Here is a 26,595-nt window from a genome sequence, read left to right as displayed (position 1 = left end):
CTTAATCGTTTCTATTTTTCTTCTTTTACTGAAGATTGAGAAGCTAAATCCAGCTGATGCATTCAGCCAGAAACAGTTTGTCCTTGACTACTGAAGTAAGTAAATCAGTACGAAAATGACAGATTCGCTCATTGAGAAGGAGCTAAAGACTAAACCTGGAGGAGTTTGAAAACACTAACTGATTTTGAAATCGGGTTGCATGACACACATTGGGTAAAAGTTTACAGATCATCATTTACTCTCTAATCTCAAACATGCACACAATACAAGATTTGACAATAATTCTGCATCACATACTAGAGGATATTATTGAGATTATGGCGTCAGTAGAAGCCTGAATGCAACACCTGGATGAGAAAATGGCTGGGGAATTGCCGTCAACACGAGGTGTCTATTCTTCAGCGACAACTGGAGGTGAGGTTTTAACTGTCAGTTTAAACACCTGTACATGTCAACTGTAGTAGCTTATAATGTAAAACATGACAAACTCATCTTACTTGAAATAATTTTGGAAAGCAATGTCCTTAAAAATGGAAAATAAATTAAACTATGCTTTATAGATGAGTGTTAAGTTTACGCAAACGATCTCAAGGTTCTCTTTTTTCGACATATTTAAGAAAACACCAATATGTTTGTGTAGTTTAAATCAGAAGAATACAGATATATAGCACAGTTAACTTGGTTTAATGAAGTTGTTTGGAAAGATGAGTTTAATTAAACGTGTCATTTTTAAATTGCAACAACTTCACAATAAAATATAACAAACATAGATATAAAGTTAATAGAATTAAGACTAATAGTTATATTTACTGACATTTTTCAAGGCAATCTGTTTCCTAGATTTTTTCAAGTAAAATCAACGTGTCTGATTTTACAGCGGAGCTATCATTCACTTTAAAGGCTATAAAGTTTAAAAACACCGTCAGCTGCTCTGTAATGACTTAATCATAGTCATCCAAAGTTAAACTCCTAAACATCAAACATGTTTAGTTAAAATTATCAGTCGATGAGCCTGCGAACAGTTCAGGAGGTTTAAGACTGGATCTGTAAACTGCTCACATTAACAGATAATCTAGGGTGAACATCAGTACCGACCACAGTCTCAGACCAGATTTCTCCTCCAGTTATTGAGAAAGGTGAATCAGGGATAAATCAGCCCAAAACTCCTGTAGTTTGAGCTTGTTTCAACCTTCATTGACAGACAATAGGAGACAATTAGAATCATGTATAAACAGAGGCAAATGACCAGGTTCCTCTATGGTCCATGTAAATGTAATACCCCAAATATTATTATCAAACTCCTAGAGTGCATCTTAATGTACTCATTATAAAGGCAAGGTAAAGCAAATATGCACAGTTGTGAATATATTTATTTAATCCTTCTAATGTAAATTTATGGCAACTTATGAGCTGAATTTAAGCTTAAGATTTAAGATAAGATGAGCCTTGAGAAGAGCAAGTGTTTACATTTGTGTGTTTGTGTGTGTGTGTGTGTGTGTGTTAGTGGTCGAGGGTAGATTTTGGGGTCACGGCCCACATGGCATGTACCTGTGTTTCTGGCCCACAACCACAACAACCTATCAATCAACAGCTGTGTAGCGCGAGCCTGGATCGACCAGATTCCCTTGAGCACGTCATTAATAAAACCTCTCAGGCGATCTCACAAAGTTGCATTAATTAGTGTGCTGGAATTAAAGTAAAATAGATCCACAAACTTTTCACTCATGAAAAGAACTATTGTTGCCACATGAGCCAGTAATAGGTTCGGTTTTCAGGTGCAGACACATCAATTGAGCAAAAGCGCCAGCACTCACACACAGTACAGAAGATATATAAAAGAATGTAAAAGAAGCAGAGGTTTAAAATTCATTCTTTCTGCTGTACGCTCGGTGATATGAGCTCTATTGACCTGTGTCTAACGCTGTTTCTTTCCCCCTTAGAAACTGCATTTGAAAAAAAAGAAAGGTTCATCTTAAATTCAAGGACTTGATGTGAATGTCATTACACATTCAACAGTTCTTCTCCGTGGTGGAGGATGAATCGTGCAAGGGAAAAAGAGAAAAATGATTTGGATGTAAGTCAACCAGCTGTTTCCCAGCAGGTTTCAACACACTAATCCACCAGTTAATACTGATGCGCTTTGAGATGGTAAAATGGAATTAGAAATACCTGTAGGCAACTGTTTTTCATGTTTAATAACTCAATTTAATAATATTAGGGGTTTTTTTGTATTTTTTTCTTTATGTTAGAAAGAGGACAGATTTGGTCTATCTTTCCCACATATTTTTAACCTGTAAAATCTATCTGGAAACAGGTGCTGAGAGGTAAAAGAGGGTAGTGATCTCACGATCGTGATGCTCTTTTTTGGACCAGTACACAGAAATATCCTCTATAAAAAAATCTTCTATTGAGATCGATAGAAAATGGATCAAGCTTACAACTGATACACCTTTTTGGGTAAATTGCTTGTGAGATGAGAGAAGATGGAGCGAGTTGGTACTTTGTGCTGAAGATCTCCAATCGCAGCTGCTGACACCACTGCAGGAGTCAGACAGGTTACAGTAAGAGTAGGTGCAGTGAGTGTAGAGGTGTAATTACGGAGTAGCTAAGTGCAGGTGTAATCAGTGCTGTGAATGGGTGTATAGAGGCTGGCTGAGGCAGAGTTGAGTCCTCTGTAGGTTTCATGGACCTAATTCAACTAAACATCTGCGAGGGGAGGGACACACTGCCTGCCAAAACTCCAAAAACCCAGCCTAGTTTCCTCAAACAAGTGAGGTTTCTATGCAGTTCAGCCCTGCATAATTACACACACAACTGTGCTCTAAACATGGAAATATTGTTAAAATATTTTTATGTAAACTGAGCAGACTGGGTAAATCAGGGCTTTCTGAATGGATTTTACAGAATATTCTGATTTATCAAAATAACGGAAGACAAGTGTAATCTGAAGTCAATTCATTGAACAACCAGGCTTCAATTAGCATCTTAAACCCTAAATTCAAAGTTAACATGACAAAGGTCAGCACACTTTCTGTCGCTGCCTTTCGAGCCGCGCTCCTCGACGGCAGTTCATCGTCTCCCTGGTTAGCACAAACTAACACAAGGGCTAACATCCTAAACTGAGCCTTTTAACAGTCCCAACACACTCACACAACCCTTAAACGACTTGACCGTGTCTTCAAACTTATTTACCATTAAGTAACACTAATCCTGTGCCCTGACCACAATACAATAGGACTTTATCCATTTTAAAAAGCAAACAAAACCAAACTAAATATACGTAAAGTAATGTTCACATGTGGGAGGGGCAGCGGTGAATACTTTCTACGTTGAACAAATACAGACAAATACTCGAGTACTTGGGCCCATCACTCGTCGACTTATTCACATTTGGCAATTGACCAGTCACAGGTAAACTGCCTACAACTGTGAAAGGTTGTTATGAGTCGCCTTAGGAGGAAAGCAAACACATAGATGAGAATATTTTTTACTTGTTGCCAAGTTCCAACTGTTATCGGTCAATTAAAAATGACACTGGCAGGACGGATGAGTGCATTGATTGGTCTGTGCAGTCAGGTCATCAGGCTAATGGAGCTGTAGCTGCAGGAATTTCCTTTTTTTCTAAAACAAACATAAAGGACTCCTCATCCAAGTCTGCTGTATGTTTTTCTCGACCTTGTGGTTGTTGTTGTTTGTACAAGGTTTTGAATTTATCGAGTAAACGGAGTGGTGCTCGAATGATAAATAAAACACTGAGTTATTAAAGGGACAATATGTGACCTCACAGCGCGATGTAGGAGAAAACATCGCTGAATGTTATGTTCGCTCAGAGCTGAATCTCTGCCTTTCATAACTACTGTTTAAGAGCGGAGCTCATCACCTCTCACCTCAATCTTGAGCCTGAGAAGCTCTTTAAAAAAAGCTGTGACACAACAGTTTGCATTGTAGCTCTTATAGATTTTTCTGTCGGGTGTACGCTCTGAGTATCAAGCTTACCTATCTCTGCTGTAAAAAAATGTGACTGCTGTCCGTCACTCACTCTGGGTGAAGGGAGACTTGTGGAGGAGGAGCCAAGTTCTATCGATGTTCCTGAAATTCCCACCGGCTGCCCACAGAGCTCAATAAAGGTCATTCCTTAGTTAAAGGCCCATTATTTGAGAAAAAACTCATGTCAGTGAATTCCCTCTGTGACTGTGAACGTGGGAGAGAGATCATCCTGTGCTGCTGTAGACATCTTTTAACAATATTGCAGTTCCAACTGGCCACGGATAGACGTCAATAAAGTGATGTAAATTATTGAAATCCCTCCCTAAGGTAGAATGAAAGAAAAAAGAGTGAAAATCTATTTAATTAGAGAACTGTTAGAAAAGAAAAACATGTTTAGAAGACCCTGAATGACTACAAATTAAAATTACATTGAAAATGTTTCAAAGTTAAAGTAAATATATGTAATTAAGTTCACGACCGCTGGGATAATTGCTGTCAGTTCAGGGTAAGCACAGTTTGCTACTAACGGCAATTAACAAACTTCACAGCAAGTGTTATTTTTATGTAAGCTATACTAATGGATGAAACTTAAATGGAAACCAAAATTAAAATAAATGTAATTGTTGAAATAATATAATGCATTGTGAGTTATATGAGTGCTGACAGATACAAGGTGTACCAGCTGATTGCTCAGTTTCATCAATTACGCTGATGAACTGTTTTTACGGGGCTGCTTTCAGACTCACATCACATTTAATAGACCGTCCGCAGTGTCATTTGCAAGTGATCGGATTGGATTTCTCTCCAGATATCACCAACCGATCTGCACGAGTTACTGTGGTACCAACATCTGCTACCACCGGTCCAAATTTATCGTCATGTCTAAAACATTAGAATGAAGTGGTGGTGGCGCTCTTTGCCTTCACAAAGGGGAAAACTAACAGTACGGCGAGAGCAGCATGTACATAGTGATCTAAGCTTTGAACGTATGCAAACAGGATGTAGCTACAGCGGTGACAAGGCTTTCCAACATGGAAGCTCCTTCTAGCTTTGCCTCAATACAAGCCACCCCCTAAATGCTCGAAGACGACTTATTTTGGCATTTGTCCAATTACTGTTGCTCTCAAGGTCAGAGGTTCCCAACTGATCCAGCCACTTCTCTTCTCTTTAGTCATGAGCTTAAGGTCCACACATGAGATAAATACCACTTATTTAATTTTTATTTTACAAAATGTAAACAGCATGTTGGCTTAGAACACAAAGAAATAAAATGTATAGTAGGAATTACCAGAAATAACACTTCAAAATAAAAGATCTTTGCTGGTATTTCTCTGTGCTTCAAAATAATGTGTTTTTTTTTAACATTCACAAGTCACTTTTGGTCCATTCAAAATGGACCCGCGGCCCACTTTTGGACCACGACCCATCAGTTGGGAAGCGCTCTACTTGTCACAGCATGGATTCTGCTCATCACCTCCATCACTCTGCATTTGATGATGTGTGCTGCTTTGCGAGGGACGCAAAAGCACTTCAAAATCTGATTTTGAGCTTCCAGAGCGCTTGGACTGAGACGCAAATGTAGAGATCTGACTGGAATCACATTTCGAGTCACCTTCAAACAGATAAGATCTGATTTGCAAAAATTTTATTTCATGTTTTTCTGTTGTTTTTTTTTATGTCCCAACGTTTTACAATCAATCAATTATGCCAAAAAAAAAAAAAGATATGGGCTGGCAGTCTAAACAAGGCATTAAATCAGCCGTTAGATGTTTGTCATGTGATTTTCTAAATGAAGTTTTTGGGCTATTTTGCTTCCATAACATGTCTTCTGTTTTTTTCAGACAAATGGAAAGAAAATGGCCAAAATACATATTGGGTGTTTATTGTCGCTCAGATTTCTGCATATTAAGTTGGATAATGTGTCATTTGCCTATTTAAACTTAAAGTTCAAGAAAACTTGAAGTGCAATAATATTTGTGTTATCACTAATAAACTGGGAAAAAATTGGAGTATATCTGAATTTTTTTTTTTATCCAGTTTCTTAAAAATAAGTTGGTTTTTTTTCTCACCTTGAGCGAGAAATTTCCATTTCAGCAGCCGCTACATACACCAAACTTCCCAGTTTTATTCATATCTATATTCTGAAGGCTTTACAGAGGGGTTCATTCATATATCATTCATAGTCTGACTCATATGATATTTTATTCATAAAATATGGCAAAAAATAAAAAATTCTGGCTGATTTTTTTGATTTATGGATAGTGATGAAAAGAAATATCAAACAGTCCCTTGACTCTTTGAATGACAAATATATATATATATATATATATATATATATATATATATATAGTTTGCATAATTAACCCTTTGAAACCTGGAGTGACATAACTTTCATTGTGCTGCTCTCAGATGCTTTTCACAAGTATTTAAACCTTTGAACCTCAAGAGAAATGGCGTCATTTCTTTCAAAAACATGTGAAGAAGGCAATGAGCAAGAAATTCTGCACAAAATAACAAGAAAGTATTAGATTTAGAAATAATTTTTAGAAAGCTAGGGACTGTGACAAAACAAAGGACAAAAAAATAGAGAAAAACTTATCACAAGAACCTATTTAAAATTATGTTAAAATTATCAGTCCTTTGTTTTTACTATTTTTCAGGTAAATTTCTTGTACTTTTTACTTATTTCTTGCTAATTTTTTGGTAGTTAGTATTAGTATTCTCCTGTTGCTCATTGCCTTCTTCACATGTTTTTGAAAGAAAAGCTGATTTGCTCAGATTTTAAAGTGTGAAAAAAAAATAAGAAAACTAACTGTCTAACATACATTACATTACTAAGTGTCAAATGGTTAAATTCATGGCGATATCTATTAATCAAGAATCTATTACCCTTCCCATCTGAAGTATCTCCCCTTAAATGACGACATGAATTTATTGACTGAATTATTGAAAGCAACTTAATAAGCTGGTAGCTTCCAATGTTCTGCTTGAAGACATCAACAAATGTTCTTCCGTCTCTCACAGTAAATCTGCATCTTCCACCAGGTTCCTAACAGCCTTATTAGCTACGGTGAGCCGCAAACGCTTCTTTTCCCTCCAAACAGGAGAAGTGTGTTTTCTCCCTGCCTTTCTGCAAGTACCTCACTTACACACTCCACCAATGTGCATGTGCAAACTCAATTCCTGCGTGCAAATCAGCGTTTCCGTTGCCTGGACAGTCATGAAAATGAAAGGCGCGAGACGGTCGGTGGGATTTTTCCACTCAAAACGGGATTCAGACAAGATGTGTGAGAAGTCGCATTCTGATGTGTTTCTGAGAGTGTCAGGAGAGCCACTGCCAGGAGAATGCGACACAGCAGGGCTGACAGCTCCATCATAAAGCTCCCCAGCCAGTCGTCAATCACTCAGCAAGGCTCCCGTCGGCCATGGCGCTCTAGAAGATGAGCAGGCGTGCAGAGGCGCACACACATACCACGAGAGAGCAAAGAACACACAAACAACATAGCAGGAGACCACTTCACCATCACGCTACTGGGAGATTTCCAACTGAGGCTGGCAGACCTGTTACAACTCTTCAATCAAATTCAACTTGAGGCTGCGACTGAAAAACATGGCGGTCATAACCGTTGCATTGTGAGAACTGACCAGGTAACCGTGAACAACGCACGCTTGAAGTAACACGCGTGATGCCGTGCTCTCTGCATCACACATATAGAAACACTCAGTCACACACCGCCCTGACGTACTGTACACACACACACACAGACGTTCACAGACACACGCACCATGACAAATATGCTCTCACCATGATGAAAGCCTCCTCTCTCAGTTGTGATTACTCTCTCACCTTCGCTTCATGCCGCCAAGGGACATGTGGGAGTAATCCAGCTCAGGAAACAGTTTTATCCAAAGCCTGAATCCAATGCATTACATGTTCATCACATAGCCGTTGAAAAAGTACTTTTCAAGGGTAAAACAAAAGTAAAAACTATTGGAGCTGTCCTTAAAAAGATCTGACACAGAAATTAAGAAGCATAATGGATCTCCAGGAACTGTCACTATACTGTGTTTGCACGCTCCTTTTTTATTTTTACTTCGAAGGAGATGTCATCTTCTGAGTGCAACCACTACCTCCGCCAAGGCATTTGTGGTTGGACTTGTCTGTTTGTCTGGTTATCAGCAGGATTACGGGAGAACTTCAGTCCCAAATTTTCACAAAATTTGGTGAAAATTTGCCCCTGGTTGCTCCGAATCAGGGGCAGATACACAAACTACCTTTCACTTTCATTAACACTGTGTGATAGAGCAGTTGGTATTTTTACTGTTGATCAATATGCCAATCATTTAGTTTATGAGATGGCAAATAGTGGGTAAAAACCACATACAATTTGTCCAAAGTCGCAGTTATGTCTTTCGAACTCGGAGGCTGAAATTTCTGAGTTCCTAGTTGTTAAATTTTGAGGAACTAAGTTCACTAACCTTGACCTCAAAATCCAACCGTAGTGAAAGCTGTGATAGTCAACTGTTTATAAGCACTTGTCTTTTTTGTGTGTCATTGAAACAGTTGTGCACACAATCCATTCAACTTCTATCTGTAGAAAAGTTGCAAAAAAACATGTAATGCATTCTCATCAACAAGTATTGCTCACAATGGCTAAACTTGCTAAAACTAGTAATGCTAGCAACATTTTGGTTTTCTAACTTGTACTGACAAAGGATCAACTTAAGTGTGATTTCATTCCCAGTGCCTGTCTCTGACTTCCAAGATAAACAGCACGCAGCATCTAAAATGTCTTTTTGTTTTGTTTGAGAGTCTTAATCCTCAAGATATTTCATTTACTGTCATATGAAGAAAAACAGCATGTGGTCACATTTAGGGAGCTTGACCCACAGCATTGAGACATTTTTGCATGAATCAGAAAAGATGAATCAGCTATCAGAATAGTTACAGATTAACTTTCAATTTAATGACTAATCAGCTATTTCGAAATGATCCCACTCGCCCTCCGCATAAATCTTTCAAGCTACTACCATCAGGCCGCTGCTATGAAGTCCCCTTGGCAAAGAAAAGCACTTATAAAAACTCCTTCATTCCCACTGCCATAAACATCTTAAATAAAAGGTAGTGGTTCATATATCTATATAAACATTATGCCACTTTGCACACAGTAGTATACTGTAATATAATTCTGTCTAAATCATTTGTATTAGGTTTTCAGTCAGTGTTTAGGAACACATGCTGTATGTTTATTGTCTGAGTTAGTTTTGCACTGTATGCACTGCATGTACCCTCATCTGTGACAGACAATAAAGTTCTCTGAATCTGAGTCTCTAGTATCAGTAAATCACTCCTCTACCAGTTTCTTTGTTGTTTCCCCCTCAAAAAAAAAGTCCCAAAACCAAAGTCAGAAATGGGCTCTCATGCTACACGCAGTCACATGTGAGTAACCCTCTCACTCTCCGGGAAAAACTCCAACACCGAGTCTCCACAACACCAACAACACAACAGTTCAACTACTGCTGAAAGAGACGGTCCAGCTCACAGCAACAATTCTGACTCCAGAGCTGCAGCTGTGCATCCAGGTGAGCTGCACCTCTGGCTACAGCCCTTTCCCACAACAACTATGATATCAAAGGTCCTGAGCGAGGGATCAGCACAGCACATCATGTGCCTGATAAATGCGGCTAACATTGCAGGCTTACATGGTGGAAGTGTCACATTACTTTTTGACTCGGCCTCATGAATACAGACTTATAGCAATGTTTGGTAATAAAAATCTATTAATAACTTACAGGTAGAAAAGCACCTTTCATAAAATAAAATGATGCTGAGTTAATGATTCCTCAATTACTGAGTTTTTAGCCACCCAAAAAAAAGGGCTGCAAAAAAAAAAAATCAATATGAGTTTGCCTTTTTGATGGAAAAGAGAAACCCATTATCTCAAAGTCACCAGACTTCACTGATAAAAACTGTTATTTAACTTTATAAAACATGGGAGTTGCAGCAAAGGATGACATGGGATGACATGCAGCAAAGAGCCGCACACCAGAATCAAACCCGGGCCGCTGCAAAGGGCTCAGCAATGGCACACTCTACCAGGCTAGCTAAAGGTCGCTCCAGAAAATACTATATTTATAATCATATTGCATATTTAAAAATTTGCTACAGAAATATCATATTTATAAGCACTTTTTCCAAGTCTTGTTTACCTTGTTTGTTTTTCTTTAACTTTCTTTTTTTTTGTTTGCTTTGTCTTATTTTTAAATTAATTTTCAGGTAATTTTCTTGTACTTTTTTTTTTATAATTTCTTGCTCATTTTTAGGTTTTTTCTGTCTTTCAATGCTCATTGCCTCCCTCTCATGTTTTGAAAGAAATCAAGCCAATTTGCCCAGACTTCAAAGGGTTAACTTTATATCTTTAAACATTACAGGTATGCCTGAAAATGACACCACAAATAAACAAGTTTGCCAGTTTCACATATCTCCACAAATCAAATCAGCTGCCAGGTGTCTACCCACAGGTGACTGTCGTGAGCGTGGCATTAAGGTGATTCGGTGTCTTGGCTCGACCTCCAGACACATCAGGTCTGAGTCCCTAACCCGAGCTTTCAACCCCCACAACGCAACTGCCAGAGCTTCAACCCCAAAAATATGAGGTGAGAATTCTCCAAGGGGTCTTGACAGATCATTTTCAAACACGGTGAGAGGGCAATAATGAATGACACTGACAAATAACTGTGTATATATTATACTGCATCAGTAATGTTTGTGTAATGTATCATTAATATCTGCAGACAGCAAGAGCTACCTTTTGAAAGACGATGCTGCCGGGCACAAGTAAACACAACATTAGGACCCACATTGTTACATTTTACCCATCAGAAATACTTAGATTTCAAATTATCTTTTCAAAATGAATGCAGCTTCCCAGAGTGGAAAACTAAATTTATTTTTCCAGCAGCAGAAGTGGTTGGCGTGTGTTTGACGATTCAAGCAAGACTTTCATTAATTTAGCCCAAACAACGATTTGTGTTCTGCTAAAGTGGCTGCGAGAGCAGACAAACTTTGCAGCCACAGTACAAATTAGATGCAACTTTATCGATTCCTGTGGGTAAAGCGGGGTCACAGCAACAAAGGGCTATAGATTAAAGAAAAGGAGCCGACAGAGCAGACTGGAGATAACAAATAATCTCAACAAAATGAACATCTTGAAGATAATAGTGTACAACGAGGAAAGCATTACAGTGTGATCATCAACATGAGGCAGACAACACAAACAAGCTGACTGTCAATAGCGCTCGGACAATACCCAAAGTGCATGTGTAAAATCCACGGGGGACATTTTGATGAGTCAGTGTGTGTGTAAATGGGGAAAGTTGGGATTAAAGCCCAAAACTGCTGAATGATCCTCTTCACAAGCTTACAGTACAGAAACCTCTCCGCCTGCTTCACAGGGAAATCAAAAGTTACTCTTAAGTACCTCCAGTCTAAATTTCATCAGCTCCTCTGAATAAAACTCCAATAGTATATATCTTGTCATTCTCGTGTGGCCTCCGAGTGATGGACAGCCCCCTAAATTCAGTTTCTCAGACTGACTCTTTCTGCAGTTTCTTAATTGAGTTTTAGAAATTTCATGACAGGGTGATAAGCTGCTCCTCAGAGACTTCACCCCAACTGTGAAAGTGAAATTCAGTCTGCAGTAAAGAAAAAAAAAAAAAAAAGGTCATCTGAAAGTTTCAGTATCAATTACAGCCAAAAGTCATGGGTCTCATGAGATTCGCTCTGTTTCCGTAAACACAATACTTGGTATAATAAGACCTGCAGATCACTGCAATTAACCTTGGAGTAATCTTTTAGAAGAATGATAATGAACTAACTGTCTGTCAAATGTAATGACGATGAGGCTCTTTCTTCATCATTGTGGTTTTATTCACATTCAGCTCATTAGGACCAGAAAACAGGCTCATTCGCACAAACTCAATCCAGCCGCTAAACCTTTGCCCTTTCTGCTCGCTCTCTGTTTCAGCATGCACACAGCAGGCTCACCATGCTGAGGACTCGCTCAAACCAATTAGCAGAAAGTGGAATATAAAACTCTTCAGAGATAATGGGCATCAAGGCTAACGTACAGTAGATGGCTTTAGGGAAGTGATACTTTGGTACCAAAGTGAAGCCAAAATTCTGAAAATGTGACTGTACTCGTTTTCTAATATCATACTCCTACAAGGGATTTTGTCTGCCGTTACATGCCAAAAAAGAAAGAAAGCCTAATAGGAGAACAACAACAGCAACAAAACATGGAAGACAGTGACAAGTGCAGCTGCAGCGACAGCTCAACCCGACGAAAAGAAAAGTGCTTTTCATGAGGCCAGCATATTTTGCTCATTGATTGCAATAGAAGCGCTGCTTACTTTCACTTCATACAAATGCCAGCAGTGTGACGAGGCGCTGCGTGTCTGTTCTGTGCTGAGTGATTCACATTTGGTGTTTTTTTCAGGTCGCCAACAGTCAAAAAATTTTAAACTTTGGAAAAAAGGCTGTGTTCATCACTGTCCCTTCTTATCAAGCCATCCAATCACAGTGGAGGAGGGGTGGGACAAATAGCTCAGCACAAAGACCAACAACAACAACAACACTGGTATCGACTGCTTACTCCTTGGTACTGCGACATGCCTACAGGCCTTCAATCAAACAGCTGTGATTTTGTGGGGCAAACACTGTCAACAAACAAATAATTAAAAGCTATAAAATTGTAATTAACATGTGACAAGTAGGGCTGCAGTTTCTAGTCTGTTTGGCTAATACAATGAAAAAGACACTGGTGTTTGAATGATAACATACATAAAGACAACATCGTTTCTGTTGGGTGACTTTCCAGTTCACTGGTCAAAGTTGAATAATGGTAAACATTTATGAATTCAACAGCGTTTGGGGCTTAAATTAAAGTGAAACTAAATAAATATTTACAGACACTGCCGCTACAGTCCAGGGTCAGGGTTTGTTACTGGTTATTTCTGACTCGTTGTCAATCTTCGGAGAGCAGGTCTTAAAGTGACGTGATCTGCCAGAGGGCAGATGCAAAGGGAGCGGAGGAGCAGAGTGGTGTGCTGCTGCAAACACAACTCTTTTTGTGGAGACAGTGACGAACAATGACTGATAGCCCTCCCTGTGAAGTATTTTGCGAGCTGGCAGCAACACAGTCGAGTGTGCGACAGGGCGAGGAGTGAATGTAGCGATGGCGGAAAGTGAGCCGAACTCCTCTGGGTTTCATGTTGGGCCGATCCGCCATACTTTCTTTACATATCAGGGCTCCACATAAACACCTGCCAGTAGGGATGCATGATAATATCGGCACATCATCTGTATCAGCTGATATTGGTTTTAAAACTACGTATTCATTTCTGCTGATACAAGAAACCAAAATTTGTTTATTTATTTAATTTTTAATTGACAATGTGAACACGTTCAAAACATCAACCTTAAGTTAAAGTAATTTTGTTATTTTGCACGATTAATGAATATGACAAACACTGAAAAGCGTCTCCATCTGCTGGTGATCCATCACAATAAAAGTATGAATAATTTCAACTACAGAAAAGACTTAAGGATCACTAAAATTAGTTGGGGAAAAAAAGTGCGTATTTCAAAATCGGTATCAGCAAAATGAGTCATTATGTATCAGCATTTCAAATATCACAAAAAAGAATCCAATATCATGCATCCCTGGTTGTCCGAATGACATTGACAACCATCTTGGTCTTTGGTGGCCATCAGTGGCAAACACATTTTAACATACAGTATAACAATACAGACAGCAAACATTAAAATGTGCACCCTAAAATATATACATACATATAATTTTTGTATAAGTGATATTTAAATATTACGGTTACAGTCAGAACTTCAACCAGACAACTCTGTGTGTGCATTAGTGCGTTTACTCACGTGTGCACAGGCATTTGTTTAAATAAAGACAAAGAAAATTAAGTTGTTTGACTGTGGGGTGAAACGTTTGACTGACTGGCATTAGACATTCACATATTTTCACATTTTCATCATTAAGGTGATATACTAGACTACTGCATATTGTCTGAATTGCTCAAAATATACAGTGACTCAAAAATGGCAACCATATTTTCAGTTTCTGCAACTTAAAAGCTGATGCCTGTTTGCCAGCCCGAAAACCACTGTTGTAGTTAGCACTGAGCCGTGTGTTAGTTCAGTAAGTTGTGGCCTGTTAGTAGCTGGTACAGACAAAAATCTTAGCAGCATATAATCCCAAACTAACAACAAGTTATTTTAGCAGTACCGCCTGTGCCAAAACACTACAGTGACCTTCACAATACTTCAGTACCCCTAAACGTAAGTAGAGAACGCAGTAAAATGTCACTCCAAGTCTGTCTTGCTACATTTCAAGTTAAACATTTACAAGTTATAGCAGTTGAATTGGTTTGTAGGATATTTAGCATTTGTAGAAGTTAAAAAAGATGCCACAACAGCACGACTGCTTCCTGAGAGCAGAATGGCATCACAGTTTACCAATTTTTTTGTAGTGTCTCCATTAATAAGAAGAGCCATCCACAGCTTTTAGAAGAGACTCTCTGTTTTGAAGTACAGCTGGGGAGGGACTCTTTTGGGGAGGACCTTTGTGTCCTAGGAATAAATACTTAGAGTAACAACCCAATTTATTCTCCCAAAAGTGGATTTTCACTTTTCTACTGGCTCTAATTTGTTGTATTCGGATTTGTGAACACACAGTGTCAGAAGCGTTTCCCTGGTAAAGTGTACTGATGCACAGGAGTGATGTGGTGAACAAGACCAGAATCAACATCCGCTATTAATTTGGAACAAACAGAAGCAGAACTACGAACAGAGCCTGAGCCGTCTGACAAAGAAAAGTGTAATAATTCACACTTTTTCCAACAGAAAAATTCAAGGGGAAAGATGTCCCAGTTATCATCGCTCTGTTTGACTTAAAGATTTGAAGATTTTGCCCAAAGATGAGAGATGTTTGAACAAATACCTTCGACCAATGACAAGAGACTTTGATAATCACTTTGCCAACACAACAAGAATCAGTAAATCTTTACACCGAGAGCAAATCTATCCGTCTTTATGTTGAGCTACACTCTAAAGCTCCCATCTGCCAGCCTTATAGTGGCTGATGGATTCTAAAATACAACACTTAACTCAAGAAAGACATGACTTGTGTCAATGTGTTTTTAAATTCAACGTTCACAGTGTTAATAATTAAAAGGAAGAAAAATGTCTTTGGGGAAATCAGAAATGTTCCTTGTCGTCTCAGCCGGCTGGAGGGGCGTCTGTGTCGTGTTTGACTGACAGCAGGTAGTCTGTCAGAGTGTCTCACCGCTGGGAACGAGAGACAAAGTAAACTAACTTGTTCAGACTTGTTGGTGGTACTGAAGATTAAGGACTTCACAGCATCTGACCGGGCTGAAGTGACGTTTTCAGGTACGCTTACATGGCGTTTAATGTGCTGCAGCTAAACAGCTCATTAGTTATCTAGCCTGCAAACTAAAGTTAGCAATACAAGTTTCACTGCTGAAAGTTCGTTTAACAAGCTAAGGTGAAGGACAAAACTTGTGTTCATGCTTGTAAGTCAGATAATAAAGTGACTTTAGCAGGAAAGCTAATGCGGGTTGTTGTTCAGAGTCTGTGGCTCTGGTGTTGTGAAGCTGCTGTCTGGCTCAGTGTGACCATCTGCTGTGCCTATTACAAAACGCTAACGTTACTGCTTTGTGTAAGATTTGATTGGCTGTATTTCAATAAAGTCTTTATCTATGTAGACAGATGTCCAACAATGTTCTGGTAAATTAATGAAAAAAATGGGGATGGCATCATGAAACTAATTCTCACTTTTGGTTTCTCTTTTTTTCTCAAAGGAGAACAGAGGGCAAGTGATTTAGGAGGTATATGTATGCTGTTGCAGATAAAAAATGCATTGAATTTCAGTAATACTCGTGGAGAGAGACTTGAGGCCCGACAGCAGGAATCAAATTATTTGAATGATCCAAGGGTAACACTGTCAGATGAGGAATGGGACATAGCTCTTCATAGGGTCCATTCAATTCAAGACATACCTTAATACAGTTGAAAGTGTTACATTGTCTACACTTTTCCACAGCTTAACTTGCAAGTATATTCCCAAACATAAGCCCGGTATGTGACAGGTGTAAACAGACCCCAGCGACTATCCACCATATGTTATCATCCTGCTTACAATGTGCCTCTTTCTGGTTGTCCTCTTTTCAAACTATTTCCAAGGCTTACAGCTGTAATATCATGCTTTCTTCTACAATTACCATTTTTGGTACACTCCTAATTCTGGATAATATCAATCTCCCTGCTCACGAACAGAAGGTCATTACCTTTTCCTCCTGTTAGCTGGATGCTTAATTCTATTTAAACGGAAGGATGTTAGCTCTCACAACACACGGCCAACGGATCAAAGATATAACGCAGAACATTGAGCTTTAAAAAATCAGATGCAAGATTAAGCTACAAGAAGAGATTTTACAAACCTAGGACCCATCAAAGAGCAACTAAACCCCACTTTTAGCTTGACTGCCTCTTCCCTGGAATGTGAAAAAAAAATCAAAAACAAACGTGCAAGACTGGGAGGGGGCTAAGACACGCCTAGTCACCCAATCATGCCACCTCTCGATCCACAGCACCTCCCTGCCCCCAGCACAAACACACATGCACGCACTCGCGTGCACACACACACACACACACACAAAAACACAGTAGTCGGCTGGTAATGAAAGAAGGCTCCTCCTACAAGGAGCAGCCAGTAATTAATTTTAGCTGCAATAGCCGTCTCTATGCATATTAATAACACAACATGTAAAATTATATTACTTAACACGTATTGAGTTGGACCAGAATCTATCAACAATTGGGGGATTTAGTAAACTATATGAGTAGTCTAACTGGCCTAGAGCTTTGAACTCATACCTCTGCAGATGGTGTGTCCTATATATACTTAAATATTTTATGATGCATGTGTTTTGTTTGTTTGTTTCTTTTGTGACCTCTGTTTCTCTTTGTTTTCCTCTCATTTATCTCTATTGTTTTTACATATTTGTATCATGAGATATAGCTCATGTAAATGTCTTGTCTGATACACTGGAAAAATTATAAATAAAGTACTGAGAAAGACAGATAAAATTTTAAGCTAAAAAGTGTGTTCTGTCTTTGTGGCAGCCACTTACCATTAACTTGAAGAGTGTGGGTCTGGAAAAGTTTCTCGTAGCCATCAGCATGACAGGTGTAGTTGCCCATGTGGGTCGTCATCACCTTGGTGATGTACAGTGAGCCATCATCCCCAAAGTCCTAACAGAGAGAGAAAGACAAAAAAAGGTGGTAACGACTGACAGAGAGAATTCATGGTTTTGATCCAACAGTGCAGAAGTGATGTCTGAAGGCAACTGAGGCTGAAAATGAACAGTTTCAATGTGAATGCAACAAGCCTGCAGAGTGCAGATGAGATGACAAACATGTTTCATAGCATAGAAATTAAAAATATTTCATCTGTCCATAATGGCACATTGTAGCGCAATGTCCATCAATCTCAGTCAAAAGTTGAAGCCATTTGGTGCCACAGAAAACAAATGAGGAAAATAACTGTTAAAATTCACAGTTAAGAAAAATTGTTTTCTGGTACATGTCATTTTTCCCATCAGAGGAAAGTGATCTGATGGAAAAGGGACTGAGGCTATAATTGATTAGCATAGAAATTACACAGTGTTAGCTGCTGTGTAAACAGAAACAGTGAAATATGGTGCTGGGGACACACGTTCAATCAAATTAACTTGTGCTGCTCATTTCAAATGTCATTGTCCTTGAAAAGGCCACAATATTGGTTGTTGTACGTCCAACAACAACACAAAACATGCTGCACTTTACTTTTCATGTGGCAGATTCAAAAACTAAACAAAAGATGTAATTAAATCAAAAGCTGTCCATGATGTGAACTCATGTAGCGCCAACTCAAACATGATCAATTCATGCTGTGTTGTGATTGTTGAGGCAGTGAATACAAAGAAAATGGTGCTGGACAAGAAAGAGAGCAAACTGAAGAGTAAGTTATTCAGCTGTGGCACAGACTGAAGCCCCCAAAGCTAATGAGCCCACTGCTGGTGTGCCGGTGTGATGAATCCATCTGGCAAAGAGCGAATATGTGCCACCTTTATAAGATCACACTGCAGTAAAAAAGCCATCTTGGCAAGTCATTAAAATGACTTTTTGTATTATATAGGGTAATATGCTGGCATATGCCACCTTTTTGCCGGTACCACATGTAGTTGTCCATCTGATGAAAATATCAATAGCAAAATGTCCGATGGGAAACATACCAAATAAATAAATACATTCATTAATGGCATATTAACTAGCCCAATATTGTGTCACCTATAAGATATTTTGCCAGGATAACTTAAATATAATCTTATATTATGCAAAACAGATTTTTTTTCGATAAAGATGATTTTTTAGCACTTTTTGCCTTTACGGAATATCTTTGTAAAACCAACCCTTAAAAATAATGAATAAAAAACCCATGAGATGGAAGAACAGCCAAAGCTTATGCTGGCATAACGTGGGTCCAAATAAATAAAGGCTGCTTGTTATTATGGAGTTCTTTATTGCCTTTTAAATATAGGCTGTTATATTGCTATTTAATGCATATGCCTGATAGTTGTTTATATGGCCTGGATGATTAAATATTAAAAGCCATATGGCTGTGAAAAAAAAATATGGTGGAACAGTATACTGACGTGGACCCACTCTCTATTTAACTAAAAACATCTCATTTAAAGATAACAAAAACATGATGATTCTTATTTTCACTAAATGTATTCAAATTCATTTACACTAAAGAATAAGCACTTCATATATTATATTTATATGAGGTCCGGTGTCTAAATCTTAGACACCGGACCTTTAAAGGTATCGAGTCCTGACAGCCAGGCGGCTGTGGCACAGGTGGTAGAGCAGGTATCACACTAGTTGAAAGTTTAGCGGTTTGATCCCCGGCTCCTCTTGTCTTCATGTTTAAGTATCTTTGTGCAAGATACCAAACCTCAAATTGCCCCTGACGGCTAATCCATCGGTTTGGATGAGTAAATGTTTGAATGTAGCAGCTGATCACCATGTACGGTAGCCTCAGCCACCACTGTATGAATGTGTGCGTGAATGGGTGAATGTGTAAGTAAGTAGCGTAAAAGAGCTTTGAGTGGTTGAATGACTCGAAAAGTGTTCTACAAGTGCCAACCCATGTACCATTTACCCAGCCCCAGTGATCAATGTATGCTATCACTGGGGAGTTACTCTTAAAAGGTTACTCTTACACTCTTACACGTCTTTTTCTTCCAATTTATCAAATAATTGTTTTACTCCTACATCAGCCCTGGTATAACAATCAGTCTTATTTTATGTAAGAATTAATTTTCCATCATTTTCAAAACACATACAATTATATTAGAAATAGAAATCATCTCTGAAGTTCAAATTTGTTCACTAATTTGAGGAAATACTCAAATCTATATCAAATTATATAACGGCAGCCGTGTTAGCACATTAACTAAATCGAGTGATTAGAACTAATGAACAAAAGAACCGCCTGTTCACAATAATAGGTTTTCACCACTTTCCGATGCACAGCAGCTTTTCAGAAATGAAGAAGCTCCAGCACTCAGCCTTCATTAGAGTCGTCTTCAGTGCCCACTAAGTTGATGAAGGCCAAGTGCCAAAACGTGTTCACTCCTGATTGCTGCCGTGCATTAAAAAAACATTCAGATTTCTTCAGCGGTGTGAACTTTTGCTCTTAAGAATGTCCGTGAGTGTGACCCCGTGTTCCTCGCTGCTTACAACTGAATGTAGCACTCATTTATTAAAAAACAGAGTCAGCCTTAATTACCTCGCCTCTTTCAGAAGAGGTCATAACAAGAAAAAACGTCTTTTCTTATTAAATAGCTTTTAACATTTTTAACACATCTCCGCTGGCTGTTTACATCTTGGCATTCTGCTTCTCCTTAAATGTCTACAGACAAGCGAGGAGAGTCAGCCGTCGTGTTTACAGGCACACAGTGTGTTTATCAGTTCGTCCCGGTGTGCTCCGATCTAACCTACGAGCTCGGTAACGGCTCGAGCTGAGTGAAGCATCAGAGCTCCACAATATGAGGGGAAATCGATGGTGCGTTTTGGCCCCTTGGGCTGAGAGCATATTGTGTCACCTTCTTAAATGAAAAATGAATGGGGGGGAGAAATGAAACTCAGAGGGGTGGAACGAGCCGCGGCGCGGGCTGTCGACATGATTCCTCCACCTCACCTCACCACCCTCACCTCAGCTATCAGCAGCACCCAGCACGCAGCTCTCTGCAGACAAAGCAGGCCGCTGTACGACTACTCGGAGGGAAGGGAGACAAGGGCAGGTAGAGGTGGATTTACAAATAGGCCATAGCCCTCAAGAAACTATAATTAATAAAGCTGTCAGTGCCGGTCACCTCTGAAAGGACACTAAAGAGCCACCTCAGTGGACCGCTAACCTCAGCTAGTGACGAGGCATTTCAGAAAACCAACTCCGAGGAAGTTTCACGCCTTAAGAAACTTTGTGAAAGGAAAGCAATAAGTTGAGCGAAAATACCCCAGGTGTGAGAGAAATGTGTTTCCCCAGAATGAAAGTATACTGAAATTAAACAGCCAGTTCACTCAAATAACAGAAGTCACATTTTTCTCACTTGTTGATAAAAATGTATGACAGGAAACTAGGTGTGTGGTCACTCCCATGCGAAGCTCGGCATGTCAGGTCGAAAATCGTGTAAGCAAGTCAGTGTGGACTTGAGGTACAGCAGTAAATCTGGCTGAGCTGGAGAGTTGTTATTCGATCATATTGTCACTGATATATACATATTTGCAGCCACGAAAAAATCACCTAAAAATATGTAGCCTGTATTCTGTAAAGGTTCACATTGCCGCACGCTCTCACCACAGATCACACTTGCTGGCTCTGTGGGACTGACCGAAGGCTGAACACCACTGCTGCCCAGCTCCATTTATCTGAAAATTTATTTATTTATTTATTTTAACACTACGCTGGTTTCCACTACAGATTTGTGCAAAACTTAAGCAACGTTTTCAAAAAGTTCAATAAAACACAACTGCGAGGTGACTGTGTTTTCATTGGGTGATGTTATGAGATAGTATTCGAAGACGCATGATGATGGATAATCAAACAGTAAATATATTTCAGTTGTGCTTCTAATGACAATCCAAAAATAAAAAAAAAACTATTTGTGGAGGCAGATGTTTTAATTGTGGCAGGCTACCATAAATAAATTAATATTTGGGATAACCTTGGCTTAACTTGATGAACCAACTCCTAATATTCGCAAAACAGTGGATGAGAAGCATATATATTTGTTTTCTTTTAATTATTCCCTGAAAATTACCCTAAAATTTGCACCACATTTGGATGGAAACCCGACTACTAATGCTTCAGTGTTGCGTGCCAATGTTTTTAGATTTCGGCTGCTATCATTTCTGCCTCCACCTCGATATAATGGAGCTAAATGTTATTTTACTTATGGTGCTCTCAGCTTTGAAAAATGACATTTAAAAAGAGATTCAGCAGCATGTGTTTTCTGAGAAACACTGTTCCCCATTACTCTGTATGCATCATCCACAGCCCTCACTGTCAACAGTTTCCACTGGAGCTACTTTTTACCAGAGAAACACTCCCAACAAAACTTAATGATGGTGTTCAATTACTCAGAGTAATGGGGACACTTTCTGGAAAGAGATGTTTCTGTTGGATTTATTTTTTCAATGCTGTGAGCATCACAAACAAAATTCTGTTTACATAAATGAGCCACGCTATTGCACGGGGTGACATGTTCCTTCATCACTATGAGTGCATTTATTTTGCCCAGCTGTTTAGTGAATTATTTTGCCTTTTACTTTTAATTAAGTATAATTTGTCACCTACATTTGGAGATTTTGATCTTTACTGTGTTTAAATTGCTTGAAGCTGAGAGCCACAGGCAGGCTGGGAAGGTCAGAGCATTGAGCGATGGACAAACGGATTATTTGTTTTGGATGAAAATGATGCATTTGCTGTAGAATTCGTTTGCAGGAAGAAAAAAACATTCAACTTATTTGATGTCCTTAACCTGTGCATTTCTCATAACAGCATCATGCTGATGTCTGTTGTAGGCACCTCAGTAGCTTTGTGGGCTTTTTGTGAATGCAAGAAAAAAATAATAGAGTGAGGTGATGTCAGTCTGTTGAGACAACAATCAAAAACAGCCTACCTGGGACGGGATCTGTTGGAGTAAAAGAGAGGTCAAACATTAACACGTTGAGTTCAATAAAAGCATTAAGGCATAACAGATTTAACAGCATCATCACATTACAGACAACAGGTACAGCTACAAGCACACTATTATTGCAGAAATGACAATATTGTGAACTTAATGTAGGTCATTTAAACAGCTGTTTAAATATTTAAAATGAGGCTGTTTTCTGCATTTAACATTTTCCAATTAAGACGTGGGATACGCCAATATCATTCAGGTTTTAATAGCATTATTTGAATATTTATACAGCCAATTTGGAATATTCATCTCATTTAGGGTTTTCTGTTTGCGACACACGGCCTCTCATCTGTTTACGGTCGGCTCTTGTGCGTTGTCATGGTTACGTTGCACACAAACCAACTCGCCAGTTGGCAGCCTGGGGTAGCAAAAAAAACCAAAAAAAAAACACATTTCACCTATTTTTAAACATTATTAAACATTATGAAAGACTTGGATATCAACATGTTTTTGGAAATGCGAAAATGTCACTACACCAACCTTGTCAACAAGGTGAAAGAAGGAAAGAGGGAGTCCAACAAGTCCACTAACAGTAAAAATCTAATTTTGATGCAAGATCACAAAATGCTCCATCTGTTAAGAATTTTTCCATATTTAGATGTAAAAAAACGGCATGTTACGGCACATTAATTGGACCATTCACCACTTCATGTAAACTGAAATATTAGTGGAATAATTCTGTGAATGAACCATGTAAACAGTATAGGAGGAATATATTGTCTTTTTTCAGAATAAGGCCAAAAACTGGACTATTCTGTCAATGTAGACATTCTCAATGTACAGTATCTACCTTAGTGTAGATCTAATGTGAAGATACTATATATGTAGTGCAGATGAGTACATGAGTGTGTGATTCTGGGCTCCCAGACCACATGATTGATTCAACCAAACACCTTCTTGATAGAAGCTGGAGATATGAAAAACAGGCCACTGAGATTCAGTAGGATTCATGCGTTATCTGCCTCATAATGTTGCACAGCTTCACACATTCATCCACGACACGAAGGATACAAATAGAACAGCATCACACAAGGTGCTGCACACTGATCAGAACCAAACATAAATATTGTAAATATCACATACATTTAACGTTACATATGGTACATCTCCATGATGCAGAGATAATGTGAAACCCACGTGAAAAAGGCACCAAAGCAATATGGGAGATAAAAACACAACCTCCAAAGGACAAGATAAGAAAGATTCAGCTCCGATTGTACAGCTTCCTGTGTTATATCTATTCCTGATGAAGTTCCACGCTTCATAACATGTTTTCTATTTTTAATAATGCCACTGATGACTCGTCCACGTAGGACACTTTACCGCAGAAAGTAGCTGCTTTAACAAACTTCATAATCTTTCTGCAAAGCACACTTTGACATTGTTGGATTTTCAAACTTTTAAAGAATTACAAAATATCAAATACAGTTTTCATCTTCTGAGCTATTTCCGGGACCACAGAATCGGCATCTCCAAACGCACACATGAATGTACACACGCACACACACACATGCACACACAGGCATGCACACAACACGACTGTGTCTCTGGCTCGTCCACTCAGGGAGGATTGAAATACTGACAGCCTTGGATGATGATGCAATAGCCAGCAACTGTCAACTTCATGGAATTACAGTAAGCTGCTTTGTCAAAATTTAGAGAGGCTCTATTGAACTCCGGGATACAAGCGCACCACTGGGATTAATGTGCGATTCACTAAGTCTGAATGTCGACAAAATTTCAAAAATAACCACATTTGAAACTGGGAAGGACTGCAAGATTAGACTGCATAAACCTCCCATGTGTACTCACAGGAATATGACTCTAATTAAGGTTGGCAGTGGATGCTCACAAATATTAACAGCCTGCAATTATACAGAAATTGTCTGCGAGGCAATTTAGAATTAGTCTGTGGATGCCAGGTGCAGACGAAATCCATTCTCCTCTCTGGAAGGGACAACAATGATTGACTGGAAGTCTGAGAGCCAAAAATAAATCTGGATTAAGCCGGCGTTGGTGTGCAGCTAATGTTCCATTGGTACTTTCTCGTGGTGCTGCGTGGTTTGCACACAGTTTTCTGATGAGCCACGAGAGACTCACGCTGATTCACTTGCTGCTTGTGTTCGGTGTTCTGGAGGTAATCTGTGCACTAGAGGTTGTAAACTTAGGCTTTGCTAGACACTAACAAAAAAATTAAATCTGACAATCACAGACCTCCAGGGTCAAAGTACAGCGAGTTCTCTCAGTCTGAGGAGACGGATTGGTCTCTGTAGTAGTTTAACGCAGTCTCACTTCATGAAGCTGCACTGGCATCAACCCAGCATGCTGCACGTACCGCAGAGACAGAGGACGGGTGATTTTATGCAACAACATTAAATACAGGCAACATAAAGATCCTGTGGGTACCAAAGTGGTTCAGGGTTAATTAAAATGCAAAGTGTTAGTTGCATCCTTCTTTCTGTTCTGTTCTATCTATGATGTATAACGCAAGCTATCTGCTCTGTGGACTGAAATCAAGTTTTGTTTTGTTTTTTCGCAAGTATGATGACTGCAAACCACAAAAGGCCAAGCTTTGATTGATTATCAACACAGCCTGTTCTCCCCCCCACTGTCTCAATACAGGAGGGGAAAATGAAGCCTATATGACTCCACAGTGAAAAGATGAAAAAAAAGAAGACATTTATAAAAAGTGTTGATGCGACATAATAGAAATGCAACACAATATTAAAGAATAATTAGTCATTTAAGGTCTTTGATCTATATGTTGTCATAAGGGCTGGAACAAAAGAGTCCATAGTAATGATATTATCGTGATTTCTATGGAAATTTTAAATTAACAATAGTCCTATCAGCCAAATTCATCTTTTTGTTCATGTTCTTGTTTCATCGTTTTGTTAATTGTGCATTTTCATCTTTTTTTTTTAAATGAATTACACTCAAATACGAATGAAGGGAGATGGGGAGAATCTGTAACCAGATATCAGACACTTACATTTAATGCTTTTTGAGAGTTTTTAAAGATGATTTTCAACTAAAATTAAAACTGACTTTTGGAAAATACATAGTCTTCTTATTTAGGCAATGCAGGTAAATAAAAAGATAAATATACATTATATATGAAGTCCTGTCCAGAGGTAGGTTTTATGTAGAGTTATGGTTATGAGAGTAAGTTATTCTACATTTTGCCAACAGGTGAGTGCAAGTATAAAATAACAAGACAGTATTAGGTTCAGTTGTTTAAAGATCTGTAAAATTATAAATGTGGACTTTCACATGGAAGAGCTTGACTCATTTTGCCAAAAAAACTGAAGAAATAATTCAGTTCCAATAATATGCTGGTGGCAATTAAGACCTCATAAATTCAAATGTCTGTGTAATGTCAGTGTATAAGATTTAGCAATGGGCCCAGTGAACTGAAACTAGTAAAACACTAATTAAAGAATATTCATATTTAAAAAATGTTTGTGAGGCACTCTCATTGCAAAGGGGCTCACAATACAGCGGTCGACACGAAAACATGAATGGTTTGTCTGCTCTGCGCTACTGTAGGAACACGGAGGTGCAACATTGCAATGTCCGTGGACATTACCTAAGTAGATATAAACGGCACCTTTAAAGGTTATGAAAACAAAACACGTCTTATTTAATGGTTTTTAATTATACACTAAAGAAAACATAATTTATTTATTATATTAAATCCTACACACTGGACTTTAAAGACATTTTAAGGACCTGCAACTGTACATAAACGTGCAGAAATAGTAATCACACTTAATGGATAGTAAAAAGGCAACCAGATGGCGTGGGGGGGGGCAGTGTGAATGGAAAGAAACTGAAATTCTTTTAGTGATGCTAGAGTATTTACATGATGTTATCATTTGTGTTTTATTAACATGATATCAAAACGTAATTCTTACCATCAATACCAGTATACTGCAAAACCTTTATTCAATACACCTGTGCGCGATCTGATATAAATCACTGGGAAACTGGAAACGGGGTGTGTGTGTGTGTGTGTGTGTGTGTGAGTGTTTGTGAAGCTCAGACAAAGACCACCCTCTGTCGAGACACTGAACTCTGCGATGTGTCTTCAGGCAAAATGAGGAGATGAAACAGAAGCTACTTCTATTGAATCTAAAAATAAAAAAAGAACTAAAACAGTTCTTGGAAAAAAAAATATATGAAAGATAGATCAAAGCTTGCGTTGACCTT

The 26,595-nt window shown here is 38.7% G+C and overlaps 1 protein-coding gene across 4 annotated transcripts in view; it reads right to left on the bottom strand.

Moving 5' to 3' along the window:
* fstl5 (follistatin-like 5) overlaps positions 1–26,595 on the bottom strand; it is a 291,611-nt gene that overhangs the window by 86,100 nt on the left and 178,916 nt on the right. For 3 of the 4 annotated variants that reach the window (XM_088080811.1, XM_088080813.1, XM_088080814.1), the window contains exons 8-9: positions 22,321–22,332; positions 17,224–17,344 (exon numbers count right to left, since the gene is read on the bottom strand). In XM_088080811.1, coding sequence (XP_087936937.1) covers positions 17,224–17,344; positions 22,321–22,332 — 133 coding nt within the window. The remainder of the gene's footprint in view (positions 1–17,223; positions 17,345–22,320; positions 22,333–26,595) is intronic. The other variant, XM_088080812.1, reaches the window with a different exon arrangement.

Source organism: Plectropomus leopardus, chromosome 8, assembly GCF_026936395.1.
Source record: "Plectropomus leopardus strain MGB_pleo_1.0 chromosome 8, ASM2693639v1, whole genome shotgun sequence".
Taxonomy (NCBI): Eukaryota; Metazoa; Chordata; class Actinopteri; order Perciformes; family Serranidae; genus Plectropomus; species Plectropomus leopardus.
The sequence above is the reverse complement of the archived record's forward strand: the minus strand, read 5'-3'. Positions and strand labels throughout refer to the sequence as shown.